Source organism: Bidens hawaiensis, unplaced genomic scaffold (assembly GCF_021521415.1).
Source record: "Bidens hawaiensis isolate Kalapana, Puna unplaced genomic scaffold, B.hawaiensis_p1.1 tig00001206_1, whole genome shotgun sequence".
Taxonomy (NCBI): domain Eukaryota; kingdom Viridiplantae; phylum Streptophyta; class Magnoliopsida; order Asterales; family Asteraceae; genus Bidens; species Bidens hawaiensis.
The window spans coordinates 786576-803636 of record NW_027491069.1 but is presented as its reverse complement, the minus strand read 5'-3'; the positions used below and the strand labels follow the sequence as shown (position 1 = coordinate 803636).

At 36.3% G+C, this 17061-nt stretch overlaps 1 protein-coding gene and 2 pseudogenes across 3 annotated transcripts; 2 read left to right on the top strand and 1 right to left on the bottom strand.

Annotated features, from left to right (window-relative positions):
• LOC143565526 (putative pentatricopeptide repeat-containing protein At5g65820 pseudogene) lies at window positions 1-2087 on the top strand (annotated as a pseudogene). Of its 2 annotated transcripts, none has more exons than XR_013141085.1 (2): window positions 1-1839; window positions 1948-2087. The product of XR_013141085.1 is annotated as a putative pentatricopeptide repeat-containing protein At5g65820 pseudogene, transcript variant X1 (transcript). The 2 variants fall into 2 exon arrangements; XR_013141086.1 differs by having other exon boundaries at window positions 1939-2086.
• Window positions 2088-3184: 1097 nt separating this feature from the next.
• On the bottom strand, window positions 3185-3882 carry LOC143563740 (adenylosuccinate synthetase, chloroplastic pseudogene; annotated as a pseudogene).
• Window positions 3883-11038: 7156 nt separating this feature from the next.
• On the top strand, window positions 11039-11634 carry LOC143564411 (nicotinamidase 2-like). Its single transcript, XM_077051698.1, has one exon. The coding sequence runs from the start codon at window positions 11042-11044 to the stop codon at window positions 11618-11620; it is 579 nt and encodes a 192-aa protein (XP_076907813.1). The 5' UTR covers window positions 11039-11041; the 3' UTR covers window positions 11621-11634.
• The last annotated feature ends 5427 nt before the right edge of the window (window positions 11635-17061 follow it).

The following is a 17061-nucleotide window of genomic DNA, read 5'->3' as shown; positions in this document are numbered from 1 at the left end:
TGAAGCAAGAACTGTGGACAATGCATCTATGATCAAGGATACACGATGGTCCGGGCTCATTCACCTCGACACCGAGCCCGAAAACACATCCAATGACCACCCGTATGATGAGTTTTCAGGTGATGTTGAAAAAATTTATAGAATTTTAAGGAAGTTTCACTCTAGGGTTCCAAAACTAGAGCTTGCTTTACAAGAATCCGGTGTCGTGGTCCGGTCGGGGTTAACCGAACGCGTGTTGAACCGTTGCGGTGATGCGGGCAGTTTAGGATATAGGTTCTTTGCTTGGGCATGTAAACAGCCTGGTTATAGTCATAATCATGATGTATATAAAGCGATGATTAAAAGTTTAGGGAAAATGAGGCAGTTCGGTGCGGTGTGGGCTCTTATTGAAGAAATGAGGAGAGAGAACCCGCGGCTTATAACCCCACAAGTGTTTGTTGTGTTGATCAGAAGATTTGCTTCTGCGAGGATGGTGGCAAAAGCAATCCAGGTGCTCGATGAAATGCCTAAGTACGGGTGCGAGCCTGATGAGTATGTGTTTGGTTGCTTATTAGACGCGTTATGTAAAAACGGGAGTGTTAAAGAAGCTGCTTTGCTTTTTGAAGACATGAGGGTTCGGTTTCCACCAACGATTAAACATTTCACCTCGTTGTTATACGGTTGGTGCAAAGAAGGTAAACTAATGGAGGCTAAATTTGTATTGGTACAAATGAAAAACGCCGGTTTTGACCCTGATATTGTTGTTTACAACAATTTGCTTAACGGGTATGCGCAAGCCGGGAAGATGGTGGATGCTTTTGATCTTTTACAAGAAATGAGAAAAAAAGGTTGTGATCCAAATGCCACTTCTTTCACTATTTTGATTCAAGGACTTTGTGGTCAAGATAAAATGGAAACCGCATTGCAGGTTTTGTATGACATGGAGAAACAGGGGTGTGAGGCTGATGTTGTTACTTACACCACGCTAATAAGCGGGTTTTGTAAACGAGGCAAAACGCAAAAGAGTTATGAGCTTTTGGACCACATGATACAAAAAGGGCATACTCCAAATCAAACAACGTATTTGCATATTTTAAACTCTCACGAAAAGAAAGACGAGTTAGAAGAATGCTTAGAACTCGTGAATGAGATGCAAAAAGCCGGTTGTTGTCCCGATCTTAACATTTACAATGTTTTAATCCGGTTAGCGTTTAAGTTAGGAGAGGTTAAAGAAGGGGTTCGAGTATGGAACCAGATGGAAGCGAGTGGGCTTAGCCCGGGGCTTGATAATTTTGTGAATATGATTCACGGGCTTATCGATCAAGAATGTCTTGTTGAGGCTTGTGAGTATTTTAAAGAAATGGTTGAAAGAGGTCTTTTTTCAACCCCACAATATGGGCTTTTGAAAGATTTGTTGAATTCTTTAATAAGAGGTGATAAATTTGAATTAAGTAAAGATGTATGGAGTTGTATTGTTAATAAGGGCTGTGAGGTTAATGTTTACGCATGGACAATTTGGATTCATGCACTTTTTGCAAAAGGGCATGTGAAGGAGGCGTGTGGTTACTGTTTGGATATGATGGATGCGGGTGTAATGCCACAACCGGATACTTTTGCTAAGCTTATGAAGGGTTTGAGGAAACTGTATAACAGGCAGATTGCTGCTGAGATTACAGAGAAGGTGAGACAGATGGCTGCTGAGAGGAATATAACTTTTAAAATGTATAAAAGGCGCGGTGAGAGGGATTTGAAAGAGAAAGTTAAGGCAAAAAGTGATGGTAGGAAACGAAGGGCGCGTAGATGTCAATGGGGCAGTTCTAAAGCTGGTTCGATTTGATGTTAGCTTGAGCATTGTAACAGGTCCGGTACACTTCGCTTTGATGATATAATTTTAATATAAAATTTCATTTATATACGCTCTTCGTATTGTTTCTTGTTATATTTCTTCGTGGATGATAGTGATTGCAGTTATCATGGTTAAATATTGAAAACACCAAACCGACCCATATACCTATTTCTAAGGACTAAGCAATTTGGCTTTGAGTTCATCAGTCATCCATCACTTCATTCCGGTTCATCAGTTCCAGGTTTCGAGTTCGAGTTCACCATATAATTTGTGTTTGTTTCTACTGTGCATATAATTTCTGTTTGTTGCTGCTACGGTTCATAATGCATAAATATTACATGTTAACATCATCATCGAATGCATGTTAAGTTGTTAGCAATTGGTTGGTTTGTGTTTGTTTATACTTTCTAAGGTTCATAATGCATGTTAACAGTAAGTTAATAATTTGTGACTTTATGTGTATTTTTGTACATATAATTCGTGCATAAATTTGTGATTTTGCACAGATGATGCATGTTAGTCTGTTGAACACTTGAATAATAGATTAATTTCTGATTTTGTGTGTCTGAATTAATTGTGTATGTATAAACAGTAGATGAGTAGGCGTGTATATTTTTAAACTTGATTGTTTGTTATAAAAAACAGGTGAGTGCATGATATCTAGTCTGGTTAATTTTTTCTTTTGCTCGTGGACAGATGCCTTGAGTGCCCAACGCAACTCGATCTTGTTGTAGATGGAAACATCAAGTAGCATGACCCCGGAAGTTAATATTAACGATGAAAAGATCAAGGAACCGTTCATTAATGTCAATGAGGAAACTGTTGAAAAAGTTGAAAAGGCGTCAAGGAGCCGGTGATTTATATAGAGTTGTCACCTGAAAACAAAACATGCAACGACTGCTTGAATGCTTTGAATGAATTTGTAGAAGATTGGGGCTAAATAGGGACGTGCAACTACTCTTTAAATGAAGATTTCTCACACAATTTGTTGGATTAATCTTTGTTTGAATGCATTTGTTTTTTAACGTGTTAATCGGTTAGGTCTTGACAACTTGGATGAGATTATTGATTTTTATCTTTATATTGTAAGGTGTCTTTTACTCTTTTAATTCTTCTAGATCCAAAGTTGGACGATACTTGATTTAAACGTTTTGACACATTGACCCAGTTAGAGATAAGATCTAAGTCAATCAACCCATGTTTATTTTATATTTTGTGTTGCATCATTCTTCAAAACTTAGTAGCAGAGTGAATGAATCTCTAGTGTCTTGTGTTCATACTCCATGTTTTATTTCTTGCTTTAAAACACGTTAAAATTAAATACTCCATTTGAGATTGCCATCAACCAAATGACAAACTTCAAGCAATCATAATTCTAAGAACAACAAAATCAATATCTAGCATAGTTGCTTGACCGCCTTCAACTAGAATTTTCTTCTTTTGTGATATAGATTCATTCATGTAATGCACTGTGTCACAAATGAAAGGTTCTAATCTCTCCGCAAATCTTTTATACACTTCAACTTCTTTGTTAAGCATATCACGAGTATAGTTAAAACCCTTGAATCTTGAAGCTGCGTCTGATAACAGATCAAGCTTATCAGGGAAGGTATCCATATGCCTTAAATAACCTACTCGGATACCGTTCCTGATAACCTTGCTAGAGTAACATGGCCCAATTCCTCTCTTGGTGGTTCCAATGAATGACTTTGCCAGCTCAGGCTCAGCTTCTCTCAGCCCGTCTATTTCTTGATGGTAATTGAATAATAAGTGAGCTCGATCTGATACTAGAATTCTCCCCTTACAGTTAACACCATTGGATTCAAGGCCATCGATTTCGTTAAACAGTCCAGGAAGATGAACCACTACTCCATTTCCAATAACACACATGGTGTCCTCATTAAGTATCCCTGAAGGTACAAGATGAAGAGCAAACTTCTTGCCTTCTGAGTTATAGATAGTGTGTCCTCCACCCTAATTTATATTATCATATAGAACTAGTTAGTGATTTGTTGAAACTGTATAAGCAAACCTACGGCTGTAAACGAACCACTCATTTTTTGGTTTTTCTCTCCCTATGTTTATGTTTACACTCTGACCACATTAAGATAATGCATCTTCTACTAGTAACATACCAATTTAACAATGTCGTTGATATGCTTAAATGGGTGGACATGTACAATTTGACATTATTTATCAGCCGGTTATAACTTGTTTCCTTACCAAATACAAGAAATTATTACTATGACTGAGAAATCAACTTTTTATGATATGACTTATTAACACGATATGACTTGACACGATAGTGTTTAGGGCAATTTGGGGGGGGGGGGGGGCACGAATAAGTCAACACATTGACGACACGATTATAAACGTGTCTAAGAAGATTCAACCTATTTACAATATGCATAAAACGTTTAAGTTATTGTGTTAATTATATTAATAGGCCAACCCAACTTATCTATGAACCATTTATCCAAGATTATTAAATAATAAAATATATCATAAGTAAGTATTACATGTATTTATGTATAACTTTTATTTTTCTGCATGTTAATTATGTCTTATAATTTCTCAACCCTTTTTAACGAATTTTGATAAATGTGTCATATAATCTACTTACTAAACATGTTCGTGTTAATATTTTAGAAAATAACTTGTTTGGTTAAAATGTATCATGTTTGGGTTACTACTCGTGTTAAACATGTCATTTCAAACACGGCTCAATTAAAAGAAAATGACATGTTTTGTCAGCTTTACTTGTTAATGTAAGTTGCTTGAAAAGAACAAAACTGGATGATTTCCGGAACATGTTCATGAGAGTGAAAAGAATAAAGTGTGAGAATGAAAAGAATAAAGTGTTACGGGGTAGCGTAGGTATTGAAGACAACTTTTAGGTTGATAGCTTTAGACCCTCCAATTAGCATAATTTCCACACATAAGTTCAAAAATTTTGAAATTTCTTGCGTAATATATTTCTTCCATTTGTTAGCTTTCATATGAATCATGTGTTGGTAGTTCAGCTTAGGATAAAGCGGCTAACATGAATCATATATCATTTGAAAGTTGTGGTGGATAAATTCGATTCAAAATGATATCAACTTGGAAAGCTAAATCTTTTATTTTTCGATGGTGTTCTACTGTTCTTACTCTCGTTATATCGGTTTATCTAGTCTTTCTTTATATTTTTTTTATTTCTTTCTATTTAAAGCTCTGATTCATGTCATTGATTCTTTAGATTCCAAAAAGGTTCTTATGGGCCGGTTGTGATCAAACATAAAAGCCCATTGCATAGGATGGGAGAGAAATAGAGGTGCGCAAAAAACCCGAACCCGGACCTGAAAAAAAACTCGGAACCGGTTTTTTATAAACCCGGGTTTTTTATATATGAACCCGACCCTATCCGTAGGGTACAGATAGGGTATAACTTTCAATGCTGAAACCCGAACCTGAACCTGTACCCGATATAAACCCGATAATACCCGAAACTCGGTTCTAGTTATACCCGAAATCCGAAACCTGGTTCTAGTTATACCCGAAACCCAGGTTTTTTGCTTACCCGAACCGGGTTTTTTGCATACCCGAACTGGATTTTTTTGCATACCTGATATTAGTGTTTGTGCACATGTGTCTGTGTGACACTTGACAATGGTTGTGTGGCTACCCACAGATCTATAGCCATTCTTCAACGGATCTTCTTTGAAGCACATATTTGATATAAATATTTTGTTTAGAGCAACGCCTTTTGATATATCAAACAACAATTTAAAACACATAAAATATGGTTTTTATATCATTGTTTAGTTATTTACATATGTTTGAATTATGTTTGAATGAACTTTGAAGTTTGTATGCAAAAAAATGAAGTTAAAATAAAAAAACAAAGTAGGCCCGTTAACAGAAGAATGCTGCAGAAAATTGGTTTTTTTAATACCCAGAAATAGGGTATTCAAATACCCGGAAAATGGGTTTTTCAATACCCAAAAATAAGGTATTCAAATACCCGGGTATTGAAAACCCCGGTTCAATACCCGACTCGGACCCAGTAATAGGGTATGGTTTTTCATGCCAATACCCGGACCCGAACCCGACCCGGTTATTACTAATACCCGATTTTCCAATACCCGATCATACCCGTACGTACCCGGTTCCATATCCGAACCCGGTTTTTTTTAATACCCGATTTGTGCACCTCTAGAGAGAATAATGGCACAAAAATCAATAGAGATGCAAAACAAAACAGGTTTAGAACCGGTTTACTGCAAACTGGCTCGAGGTAGTTTGAAAAAAAACCTGTTTCAACCAAACCCGATCCCAAACCGTTCTAGCCTGCCGGTTCTATCACTGCTTCCCCTTCTGAAATCTGAACTATCAAACCGGTTTGAGAAAAACCAGTTTAATCCTTTTGAAACCGGTTTTAAAATGGTTAAACTAGTTCCAAACAGTTCGACCTTTCATGCTCCTAAACCAGTTTCTAAATCGAATTGGTTTGAGGCAAAACGGTTTTGACCATGGTTTGATCAAACCGGTACCAGCTTTGTACACCTCTAGTTTGGAATCGGTTATCTACGAGTGGCTAACTTAGCTTTAGTTGCTACATGGTGGTGAAAGGCAAAGACAGAGACAAATAGTCTTTGGTACAAGATCAAATCTGCTTTACATTTTAATAATTCTAGATTCCTTTTTTTTTTGTTCTCTTAAAGCCTCTTTAATGGGCACTTCGAAAAATATTTGCTTGATTGATAAGAACCTAATCACTCGGAACATTACCTTGGATGAATTGTTCATATTGAAAGTTGTTAAATGTTTGGAGGCTCTCTTTTGGTGTTTATAATCGGGCTATTGGTAAGCCCCTTTGTCGTGTATTCTCATCCCTCTTCTCGGTTGATTGTAACAAAAAATGCATGGTGAATGTGCTGGCGCCTTGGATTTTTTCCTACTTGGTTTTGTGAATGGGAATAGGAACGACTTTTGGATACCGAGATGCCCTTGTGGGGCAATCATTTAAAAGCTCTAAATAAGGTGGAGTAACCTCAGGCAAGCAAGGAAACGACAAATGGTTATTTTTTCTCTACCTCATAGGCTTCCTACGACATAATCACTTGGAAAGAGAGAAAGAGAGGAGTTATTTGCTTTTCTCTTTTATGGATTTTCTTTATCGAGTGTTTGAATCAACAGATCCTGTTAATTAGACGTGGATTAGCTCGAGGCATTTGGCTTTGGTATTCTCTTTGTGTAAAACTCCTTTATTCTTTGGACATTTGACTTTGCTTTCAATTCTTACTAGTCTTCGAGTCTACAACAAATCATGACCGGAATTTCTTTGATCGCCTTTTGAAGCATTTAGCGGGCGAGAAATAATCTAGTTTTTAACAATATATTTGCTCAGGAAGATAATATCAATCGAGAGACAAGTCTTGAGTCTCTTATGGATAAAAATAAAGCCAAATTGGAATATTTAAATTTGGTGTGTCGGTGTCAATTTGATTTCCTTCAAATTGTAATTTGCTTTTGTTTACGTTCCTACTTCCTAGCTCCTTGCTAGGGCCTAGTTATTAATACTATTCCTCTTCCGTTAAAAAAATGAAGATAAAATTATAATTTTTGTCCTTTTGAATATCCAAAATTATGGATCGGGTTCTTTCTGGAAATGACTTTCACTCTTTATCCTTTACATGCACTTTTGTCTTAGTTTTAGTCCTTTACACTAACGGTCATCCAAAAACTCAATTAAATCTTGGCTTGTGCCAAGCATATAAGGGCATAAAGGTAAATTCCACTTCTTAAATAAAATACTCTTAATTTTTAAAAACCAAATAAATTAAAGTTCAAATATCACGTTCACCAACAAAAACAGTCATCGCCACCAGACCTCAAATGTCCTAATTACAATGCTGATATTTGTAACGTAGTTAAGGTGCTAGATCCGAGTGGAAAATCAATTATTCTTTAATGGTAGTGGTGGTTGCAGTTGGTGGTAGACGAGGGTGAAAGACGCGGTGGTAGAGTTGATCTTGTAGATGGGTTTGGGGGGGGGGGGGGGTATGGAGCCAATAAATTAGGGTTTCAATTTGGGGATGATTGAGGGGTTTTGTTTTTTTTACATAAATAGCACCTATAATATTTGGGTATGAACCAAATCTTTAATTATGTTACACAAATAGGTTTTCAAGGGTAAAATGACTAAAATACCCTCATGTGCAATGCACATGAGGAGACTTAACAGAATAACTTAACACCCGTTAACGTAAAGGACTAAAACCGCGACAAAAATGTATATAAAGGATAAAGAGTGAAACTAATTTTCGAAAAGGACCCAGTTCATAATTTTGAATATTTAAAAGGATAAAAAATATAATTTTCTCAAAAACAAAAAACAAAAAAAAAATGACATGCTGCTATTCTAGTTCTAGTTATATTATGTTGCATGCTAGGGCCTTGAGAATTTGGTTGTGAAATTCTTTTATATCTTATAGAATTTAGGGTTATGCGAAATTGTTTAGAACTTCACAAAATTAATGTGATGCTGTTTTGTGGTGTACTTAGTAGTTTTGTTATGCAAAATTATATTGTAGCAAATGAGATGCTTACCTTAAAAATTTGTTTCTTAAAGACTAAACAAAACATCTCAGTCGAGGGATTTATGTAAGGGTTCATCTTTTGCCCTAGTGAAACATGAATAAGTTAGAAATCTTTTGAGTTTTTTGAAATGCTCACTGATTCCTGATTGTAGTTGATATCCATGGAGGTATAATCAAGGTAAGGAGTTTGGACCAATTTTGGCGATGTGGATGATAATGATATGTTCAATTGGGTAGACTTGTACAATTTGATAACACATATTAGATGGTATAACTTTTTTGCTTACCGAATACAAGAGCTAGTAATGACCGACAATTTATGACATGATTCATTAACATGACATGGCTCAACATAAAATTAAACAAGTTCGTTTTTTTGGGGTAAATGAGAGGGTTGTGGATAGGTCAACACGCTAATGAAATGATTGTAAACATGTTCAACCCATTCAGAATATGCATAACACATTTAATTTAGTGTTAATTAGGTTAATATGTTATTCAGACACGTCTATGATTCATTATCAAAAAGACATAGTTGTATAGTTCTACAAATAATAAAATATATTATAATTAAATATTGATTGTAATTTTTTTAACTTTTATTTTTAGCATGTTAGTTGTGTCTTATTATTTCTCAACCTTGTTTAGTGAGTCATGTTAAACATGCCAGTTTTATTATTTTAGAAAACAACATGTTTAGTTTAATGTATCGAGTTTGGGTTACTAGTTTTGTTAAACATGTTGTCTCAAAAACGACCCGTTTAATAATAAATGACATATTTTTTCAGCACTACTTGTTAGCGTAGCTTGTTTCTTTTCATTAAATAAAATTTATCAATATTAATATATTTTGTGGTTTTCTAGAATCTTATGATGCTAAGTGATATAGTTTTGGTGATAATTATAACCTTTTGAAGTGTAAACATTTTACTTATAGAATACTGATTTGAATTAGACGTTCCAAATACGTCTCACATAACATTATCACTTCAATTTTGGCTGTATGGTAGTCGCCCAAAATAATCCTATGCACATAGGAAAGATGACACTTAAGAAATAATGGCTTTAAAGATTGGTGGAAATTTGAAATTTTAAACCATGTAAGTTTTCATAGAGTACTCATAGTGCTTGTTGCAAGCATGGTGCCAACATCCATGATTCTTCTTTCCACATTTTGCTTTGTCACCGACTGTTAATTCTTACTTCAATTGTTTAATTCTGAATCTGTATTTGTACGTAGCATATAAAACATAATCAAAAGTAACGAGAGAGAAACATATGTTGTATAAAATTGTGCACATTTAAAGAATACGTGTAATATCTTTTATCTTTTAGTTAAAAAACATTTTAGTGTCATTGCATATGTAGCATGCGCATTAGAGAAAAATGTAGGCAATGTGAGACTCGATCATGCTTGTTCTCTCGGATGATCGGACAAATGCGTTTTAGATTTGTATAAGATTTTATTGTGCCTAAATGGCCGTATTTGTTCCAACCCAAATTTATAGTTTATGTATTAGACAATTAGGTGCTGTTTGTTTTTTAAGAGGTAAAATGTTTGTAGTCTGCGGACCATATCTGCAGGCATCTGCAGCAGAAGAGGTGGACCAAACCTCTGCAGTCTGCAACAAGAAGACTGTTTGTTTTTTAACGTCTGTAAACTGCTATAATAAATGAAAAATTAAATAAATCGATTTTTTAAACTTTATTCAACAACAAACTAGTAATAATTGTACAATTTTAACAATAATCAAACAACAAACATTCATAAAACTTCTACAAACTTTAATCAACAACCTAGTAATAATTGTACAATTTTAACAAAAAATCAAACAGTACATTCATAAATCTAAATCTTCTACAAACTTTATTCAACAACAAACTAGTAATAATAGAACAATTACAATAATGGTGAATAGACTATCAAATCTTAAAGAGATAAGCATGCCAAGGTAAATGGTGGTGGAGGTGGCAGCTAGGGCTGGAGGTGGCGGAGCAGGGTGCGGCGGCGGTGATGCGGGGAGAAAGGAAGGCAGCAGCGGTCGGCTGGGGTAGGTGGAGGAGCAGTGACGGTCGGCTGGGTTAGGTGGTGGAGCAGCAGCGGCGATCGACTAGGGAGGAGCAGCGGCGGCGACAAATATTGCGATGCCCGAGGTGGAGGTTGCGGTGGTGCGGCACGGTAGTGGAGGTCGCGGTGGTGAAGGGGAGGAGATGAAGGGGAGGAGAAAGTAGAACGAAATGGGGCAAGAGTTTAAAATAAGATAGAAGATGCAGAAGATCTGAAAAGAGGAAGGTTCATGTCTTCTAGGATAAGAGGGTGTGAAGATGTTTTTTAATGAAATGTCTTTCGAAAAACAACAGTTTGCAAGACTAAAGGTCTGCGCGTGATCTGCACGGCGTAGACATAAGAGGCCAGAAAGATCTTCATACAAAAAACAAACAAGACCTTAATGGAACGTTTAACAAACAAAACCTTATTAAATTGACAAACGCACATAGAGGCGCCCACCTCCTCTCTATTAAATTGATCCGAATTCCTGGGTCTTCTACACACCTCCTAATTACCTCTATTAATATAACTCCAACTTAATATCTGGTAATCAACATTTTCATTTTCAACCCGTACACCAAATCAATGGCTTCTTCCTACAAAAAGTACCAAATCAGACACCGAAACCCTAACCCTAAAACATCCGTCTTACTAGTCATCGACGTGCAAAACCACTTCTCCACAATCGCCAAACCAATCCTTCAACCCCTCACCTCCACGATCCACACCTGCCGCCGCGCATCAATCCCCGTCATCTTCACGCGCCACCGCCACAAGTCCCCTGCCGACTACGGCATGCTCGGCGAGTGGTGGCACAACGACCTCATCCTCGACGGCACGCCGGAGTCGGAGCTGATGCCGGAGCTGCCACGGCGGGAGGATGACGTGGTGGTGGAGAAGAACACGTACAGCGGGTTTAGGGGCACGGGATTGGAGGAACGGTTGAAGGCTATGGGTGTGGAGGAGGTGATTGTGACGGGGGTGATGACGAATCTGTGCTGTGAGACGACGGCGAGAGAGGCGTTTGTGAGAGGGTTTAGGGTGTTTTTCTCGACGGATGCGACGGCGACGGCGGATGAGGAGTTGCAGCAGGCGACGGTGAAGAATTTGGCGTATGGGTTTGCGTATTTGGTTGATTGTCAGAGTCTTCAACAGTGCTTGTAAATTGTTAATACTATTTTTAGAAATAATAATAATGAATTAATGGTAATAGCTTTGTTGTTATGAAATAGTAAGCTAAATGAATAGTGAATAATTCACAATGTTAAAACTTGAAATGTGACTTACATAATTTGGCACTTACATTTACAACTCGATGCAACTCGATGTGGGGTAATTTCTTGTATAATAATAGCAAAATCCAGCATAAGTAGGGTGCAAACTAGTCGAGTCGTTGGCGAGCTTACTTGAGATCAGCTCGTGAAAAAGCTCAATCGAGCCGGGCCTAAACAAGCTTGAGCCTAAAAGTAAACTCGTTTTTTTAATCTTTTCACCACAACATCACATATTTTCAGCGGAGGCATCGGTGGCCGCGCCGGATATTGTTGTGAACATCGGAGTTGGTGGTGCTCTAGATAGGGTGTAGAGAGAGAAAGCGTGGTTAGAGGGAAGAAGATGACTAAGGGGGTGTTTGTTTACAACTTAATAGAACCATACCGATGTAAGCATCTGGATTGCTCAGATGTAAGAGCGTTTGGCACCTTCAAAAATACATCTTAATGAAACTTTGAAGTCGTGATTCATTCAGATAAAATAGAAGTCAGAATGAGAAAGAGGGCCAAAATAACCACTAATGCAACTCTCCTTTCTCATTTTGTATCCTTCCTAACACTTAACCTAACAAATCGTTGCTATGGTCCTCCCTCCCAATCGTCGGTGCTGCTTCCCAATCAACAAGCCTTTCTCATCTGCGATCCCTCCCAACCCTCAACTAGGTAATTTTTTCTCCAATAGCAATGGATGTGAATTTTATTTCTGAAAAATGATGAACCGTTTGGTTCGTTCTTTGTTCTATCATCTGCTAAGGTGTTTGTGTGTTTACATTTTATAACATGGACTAAATATATTGATGGTATTGGCCATATTTGTTAGATATTAGGGCTTCAATGGTGAAATAAAGTTGGATTGTTTGAAAACACATATTGCAAGTTGTCGATAATGAGTTCTGGATGTTAAATGCATATATGTTTTATTGCATATATGTTTTTCTAGGCCTCTTGATAATTTGGGGTTTTTGGAAATTGGCTGATTTAGAGTTGGTTCCTTGCATATTGATAGTGATTACCCTCATTTGGTATGCAATAAGTGTATTACATGTTCCTAACATTTTCTATTTGTTAAATATGAGGTTTAACCATTATAGGGGGCTGCATTTTGAGGGTTTGGGTCGAAGCGGGAAGAACCTTAAAAATGATTTTCGCAGCTTTGTATTCAGATTTTGATCCGATTTTGAAAAATCATATAAAAGTAACCGTATATCCGATTGAGGTGTTTAATATATTTTCAGAAAGCTTGTTGAGTCTATTTTTACAATTTTGATCATATGAATCAACTTGGGCAGTAGGGTGGGTTAAATTCATATCGAACTGCTGTGCAGAAAGTTATAAAGTTGAACTGATTTTTTTCCTATCTTTCAAAAATCATATAAAATTAACTGTAGATCCAATTGATTCGTATTATATATTTTTGGAAAGCTTGTTGAGTCTGCTTTTACTGTTTTTGATCATATGAATCAAACTTGGGTAGTAGGGTGGATCAAAAACATCTCGAACAGCAGCTGTGCAGAAAGTTTTCAAAGTAATAGATTTCAGAATGGTTTAAATACCAAATTGAGTTAAAACTGAGTATAGTGGTTTTAAATGAATAATTGAATCTATTGAAATGTGTTTGAAGAGTTTAAAGAGAATTTAGGGATAAACACAAAAATCTATGCAAATTCTTTTAAGCGGGTTAACAGGTAAAACGAAGTGGTAAGTTGGGAATTAACCAAAAATGCCGTTGAAATGTTAGCATAGGCTCATGCTTGATGTTGATATGTTTCAAGTCAAAACAACCCCACATGTGATGAAATTAGATTGCATGCCAATGTGGTGTTATTTAACATATTATGAGTTTGACTTCAGGAGGTCAATGGTTCGGTGGAGCATTTCAAGTTCTAGTAAATTCTACGGACGAAGGTAAGTGATTCTTACACTTTATCCAGAATGCAAAGTTATTATTGACTTTTGAATACATTGTAAGTAATACGTTAGATATAGTAGTCAATGCTAAAATGATTAGTCGTTAGAATGTGATTCAAGATGTTGATAGGTGGGTGTGGGTGTTTATGAAGTTTTGACATGTTCGTGGTAAACCAAATGTGTGACACTCCGTAAATTAAGTGTTTTTTTCCATATAAGTACTAAACATTATTTCTATACGTTAATTCCCTTTAGAGTAAATTTGGTTAAGTTAATCGCAATGAGTTTAGCATAGGCTCACACATGCACGATACGTTGCATCTAAGTAATTTTTTCGAACTTTCGTATTTATTCGAAGAATACAAATGTTGGTGATAAACTATTATTACGGACAAAACATATTTAATACACGTTTAAAGTTTGAATTATATGTTATACAGTTATATTTTATAATTATTTTATTTACAAAACATCAACGACGAATACAAAATAATTCTTCGAGCAATGGAAATAACACACATAATTAACATAAGCCCAAACACACATAACCTGGTCATGGCTTCAAATCCAAACCGAAACGCCTTTCAACTTCTCCGTAAGCCCGAACACACATAACCCGTTACTGCTTTCCAAACTCAAACATGGTATAGGAAGCTTCTGAGAAGGTGTACAAGTCTAAAGTTGAAGAACAAGGCTTCAGATCTCCTTTTCTTCATCATATTCATAATCTGGTGCTAAGTGAGCTAAAACCCATTTCCAATCTATCTTTTATATATTTATATATACACATAATTTATATATACAAAGTATGTTTATGCTAAATTTTCACCTAAACAATAATCTTCACACTTAACATGTTAAAGAAAACTTGTTAAACTTGAACCTTGTTTAATAGATTTGAAAGGCTTAAAAGATATGGGTTAAAAACATGTTTAAAGGGAATTATATACAAGAAAACACAAGGATCGTGTTAACAGATATCATAAACATGTTTAAATATGAGTTTTAATGTTATATGTTACAAAAGTTGATTAAAGTGTCTAAAAATTTAGGGTCATGCTTTTAAGAAATCACCTAGCGTAGCTAAACATAAATAGTTTTAAAAGATGGACTTTTGTGCACCAACATATGATATTGTTGATTATACAAATTATATATTTTGAAAGACATATACGTGTATTTTAAGCATGAAAGTAATATTTTTTACGAGTTAAACGACACAAAATAATATATAAATCTGGTTTGGAGTTTTCGAACGAAAATATAAACATATTATGTTTTACTATAAATATTAATCTTAATTTAAAAAAATATATAATTTAGAAAAAAAATATATGAATTATTTATCACTCGACCAAATAAATCGGTTATATTTATACGAAATTGACGCTAATAAAAATTCTATTCTTAATACTTCTATAAGTAAATAAATATTGAGTTATACATTTGTGTATTGATAAGACCATTCACTATTTCTTGAAGCTCGATCTCTCCCCCGGATGAACCATATAGCCCTGTGAATTGTGTGAAAGTAGGATACTCCAAATTCGGGAGTCAAAAAGTTTTATAAAACGTTCTTGGTGGAAAAAAATAAACTTATCACCAACGAGTCATCCAAAAATTAAACGAAATGTTTTGGTTGGGGAAAGCAATCGGGCAAACATGATAAACGAAACGTTCGGTTGGAGAAAGCAACCATCGCAAGCCTAACGAACGAAACACCCGGTTGGGGAAACCAACCGACACAAATATAATAAACGAAACGTTTGGTTGGTGAAAGCGACTTACACAAACATGATAAATGAAACGGCTAGTTGGGTGAAAGGAGCTAGCATAAACTGACTTGTGAGTCGCTAACGGTATCTAACTCACCTTACACGTTTAGGACGTGTGAAGGCAGCGGACCTCAGGTCTAAACTGAACTGCTAGCAGACGACCACTGAGCTCACAAGGTGAGTTTCACGACCCCGTTTTTACTGTTTTATTAATCCGGGGGGGGGGGGGGGATACATTACTGCTTTTATGTACGATATTAGAAACAAAACACTCAATCCTTATGCGAATATGAGTTGAACTATGTAGTGCTATAAGCCCCTTACTTGCATACTATAACCATTAGCTAACGGAGTTAGTCACAGGAATATACGAATAGTACTATTCGCATTGACAATCCCCCTACTGTTAGGTTAGTCATGCTAACTTCCAATATTGCATCGAACCAGAAGTGTGTATATTCCATATGTGATATTTGAACAAGGCAAAAGGATATAAGTCGTGGTTTGGTTATAGGCTCAGGGTTCGTCATATTAATTCGTAGATTTAGCTAGTCTCGGAGGATCATCGTATTTGTTTCAACATATTAACATATATGAAAGTCCTGTGGAACGGATATTTCAACGTGATATCAAATGAATCCTTTGTTAGGCAGAATCTAACAAACAACTGATTCTAGAACAATCAAATAACACAATAAACATGATGGATCTTGCTTCAAAACACACGCATATATTATGTCAGGTGCTTAAGCCCTTTAACAAAACTAACACGGTGATACTCTACTCCGCTAGTAACTACTATGATCGACCAACAAACGAACAACCCTAACATCAACTACATACTCCATATATATAGTAATACCAACCTAAGCCAAAATACATACAAAGCCCACCGAAATCCCTTGATTTCGGTTTACATAATATAGCCCAAAACATAAAGCATAAACCATAAATTATAGCCCAACATTCTCCCCCTTGGTTTATTGCTTCATTCGTGCTCAAGTATGTCAACATCAGCTTCCTTATACGCGCCTGCCCATAAACCTGTACGGATAATCGATCCCACCATCTTAGTATACTCCTTAGCGACTGGCTTGTAAAGTGGTGATGAAATCTGAAAGCCACTAAGTATCTTGATGTCCCTCTCACCAAACTTCAATAAATCCCCTGGATCGACAAGACAGTATTGACTCTTGACTGGTCTGATGATCACCGTAGCTGTTTCGTCATCATACGTCCAAAACTTCATTCCATCAAGAGTTCCCTCAGGAAATCTCTTGGTGATCGGAATTGACGTTACTTTATCAGTTGGCGACCACATCACATTCATCATCATCTTGTTGGTGTGAGGATCACGAACACCTTTTGCTTTCTTGAGAAATGATTCTGCAGTTGGCATGTCAGGAAACCCACGCTCCACTTGAGTGCTCAAATAACTCTAGAAATTTTTGGCCTTTGGATTATCGTTCGGGTTGTGGAAAGGAGCATTAATCAAATCAGTCAAATCAACCTTCGTCCACGACCCGAAACTCTTCATTTTCTTGTAGTACTCAGTGCCACTCGACTTCCGTTTGACCCACCACATCTCCTTGTCCACATCATATCCCTATAAGACAACCCCAGAACGATCACCATACTTATCAAAGAAACT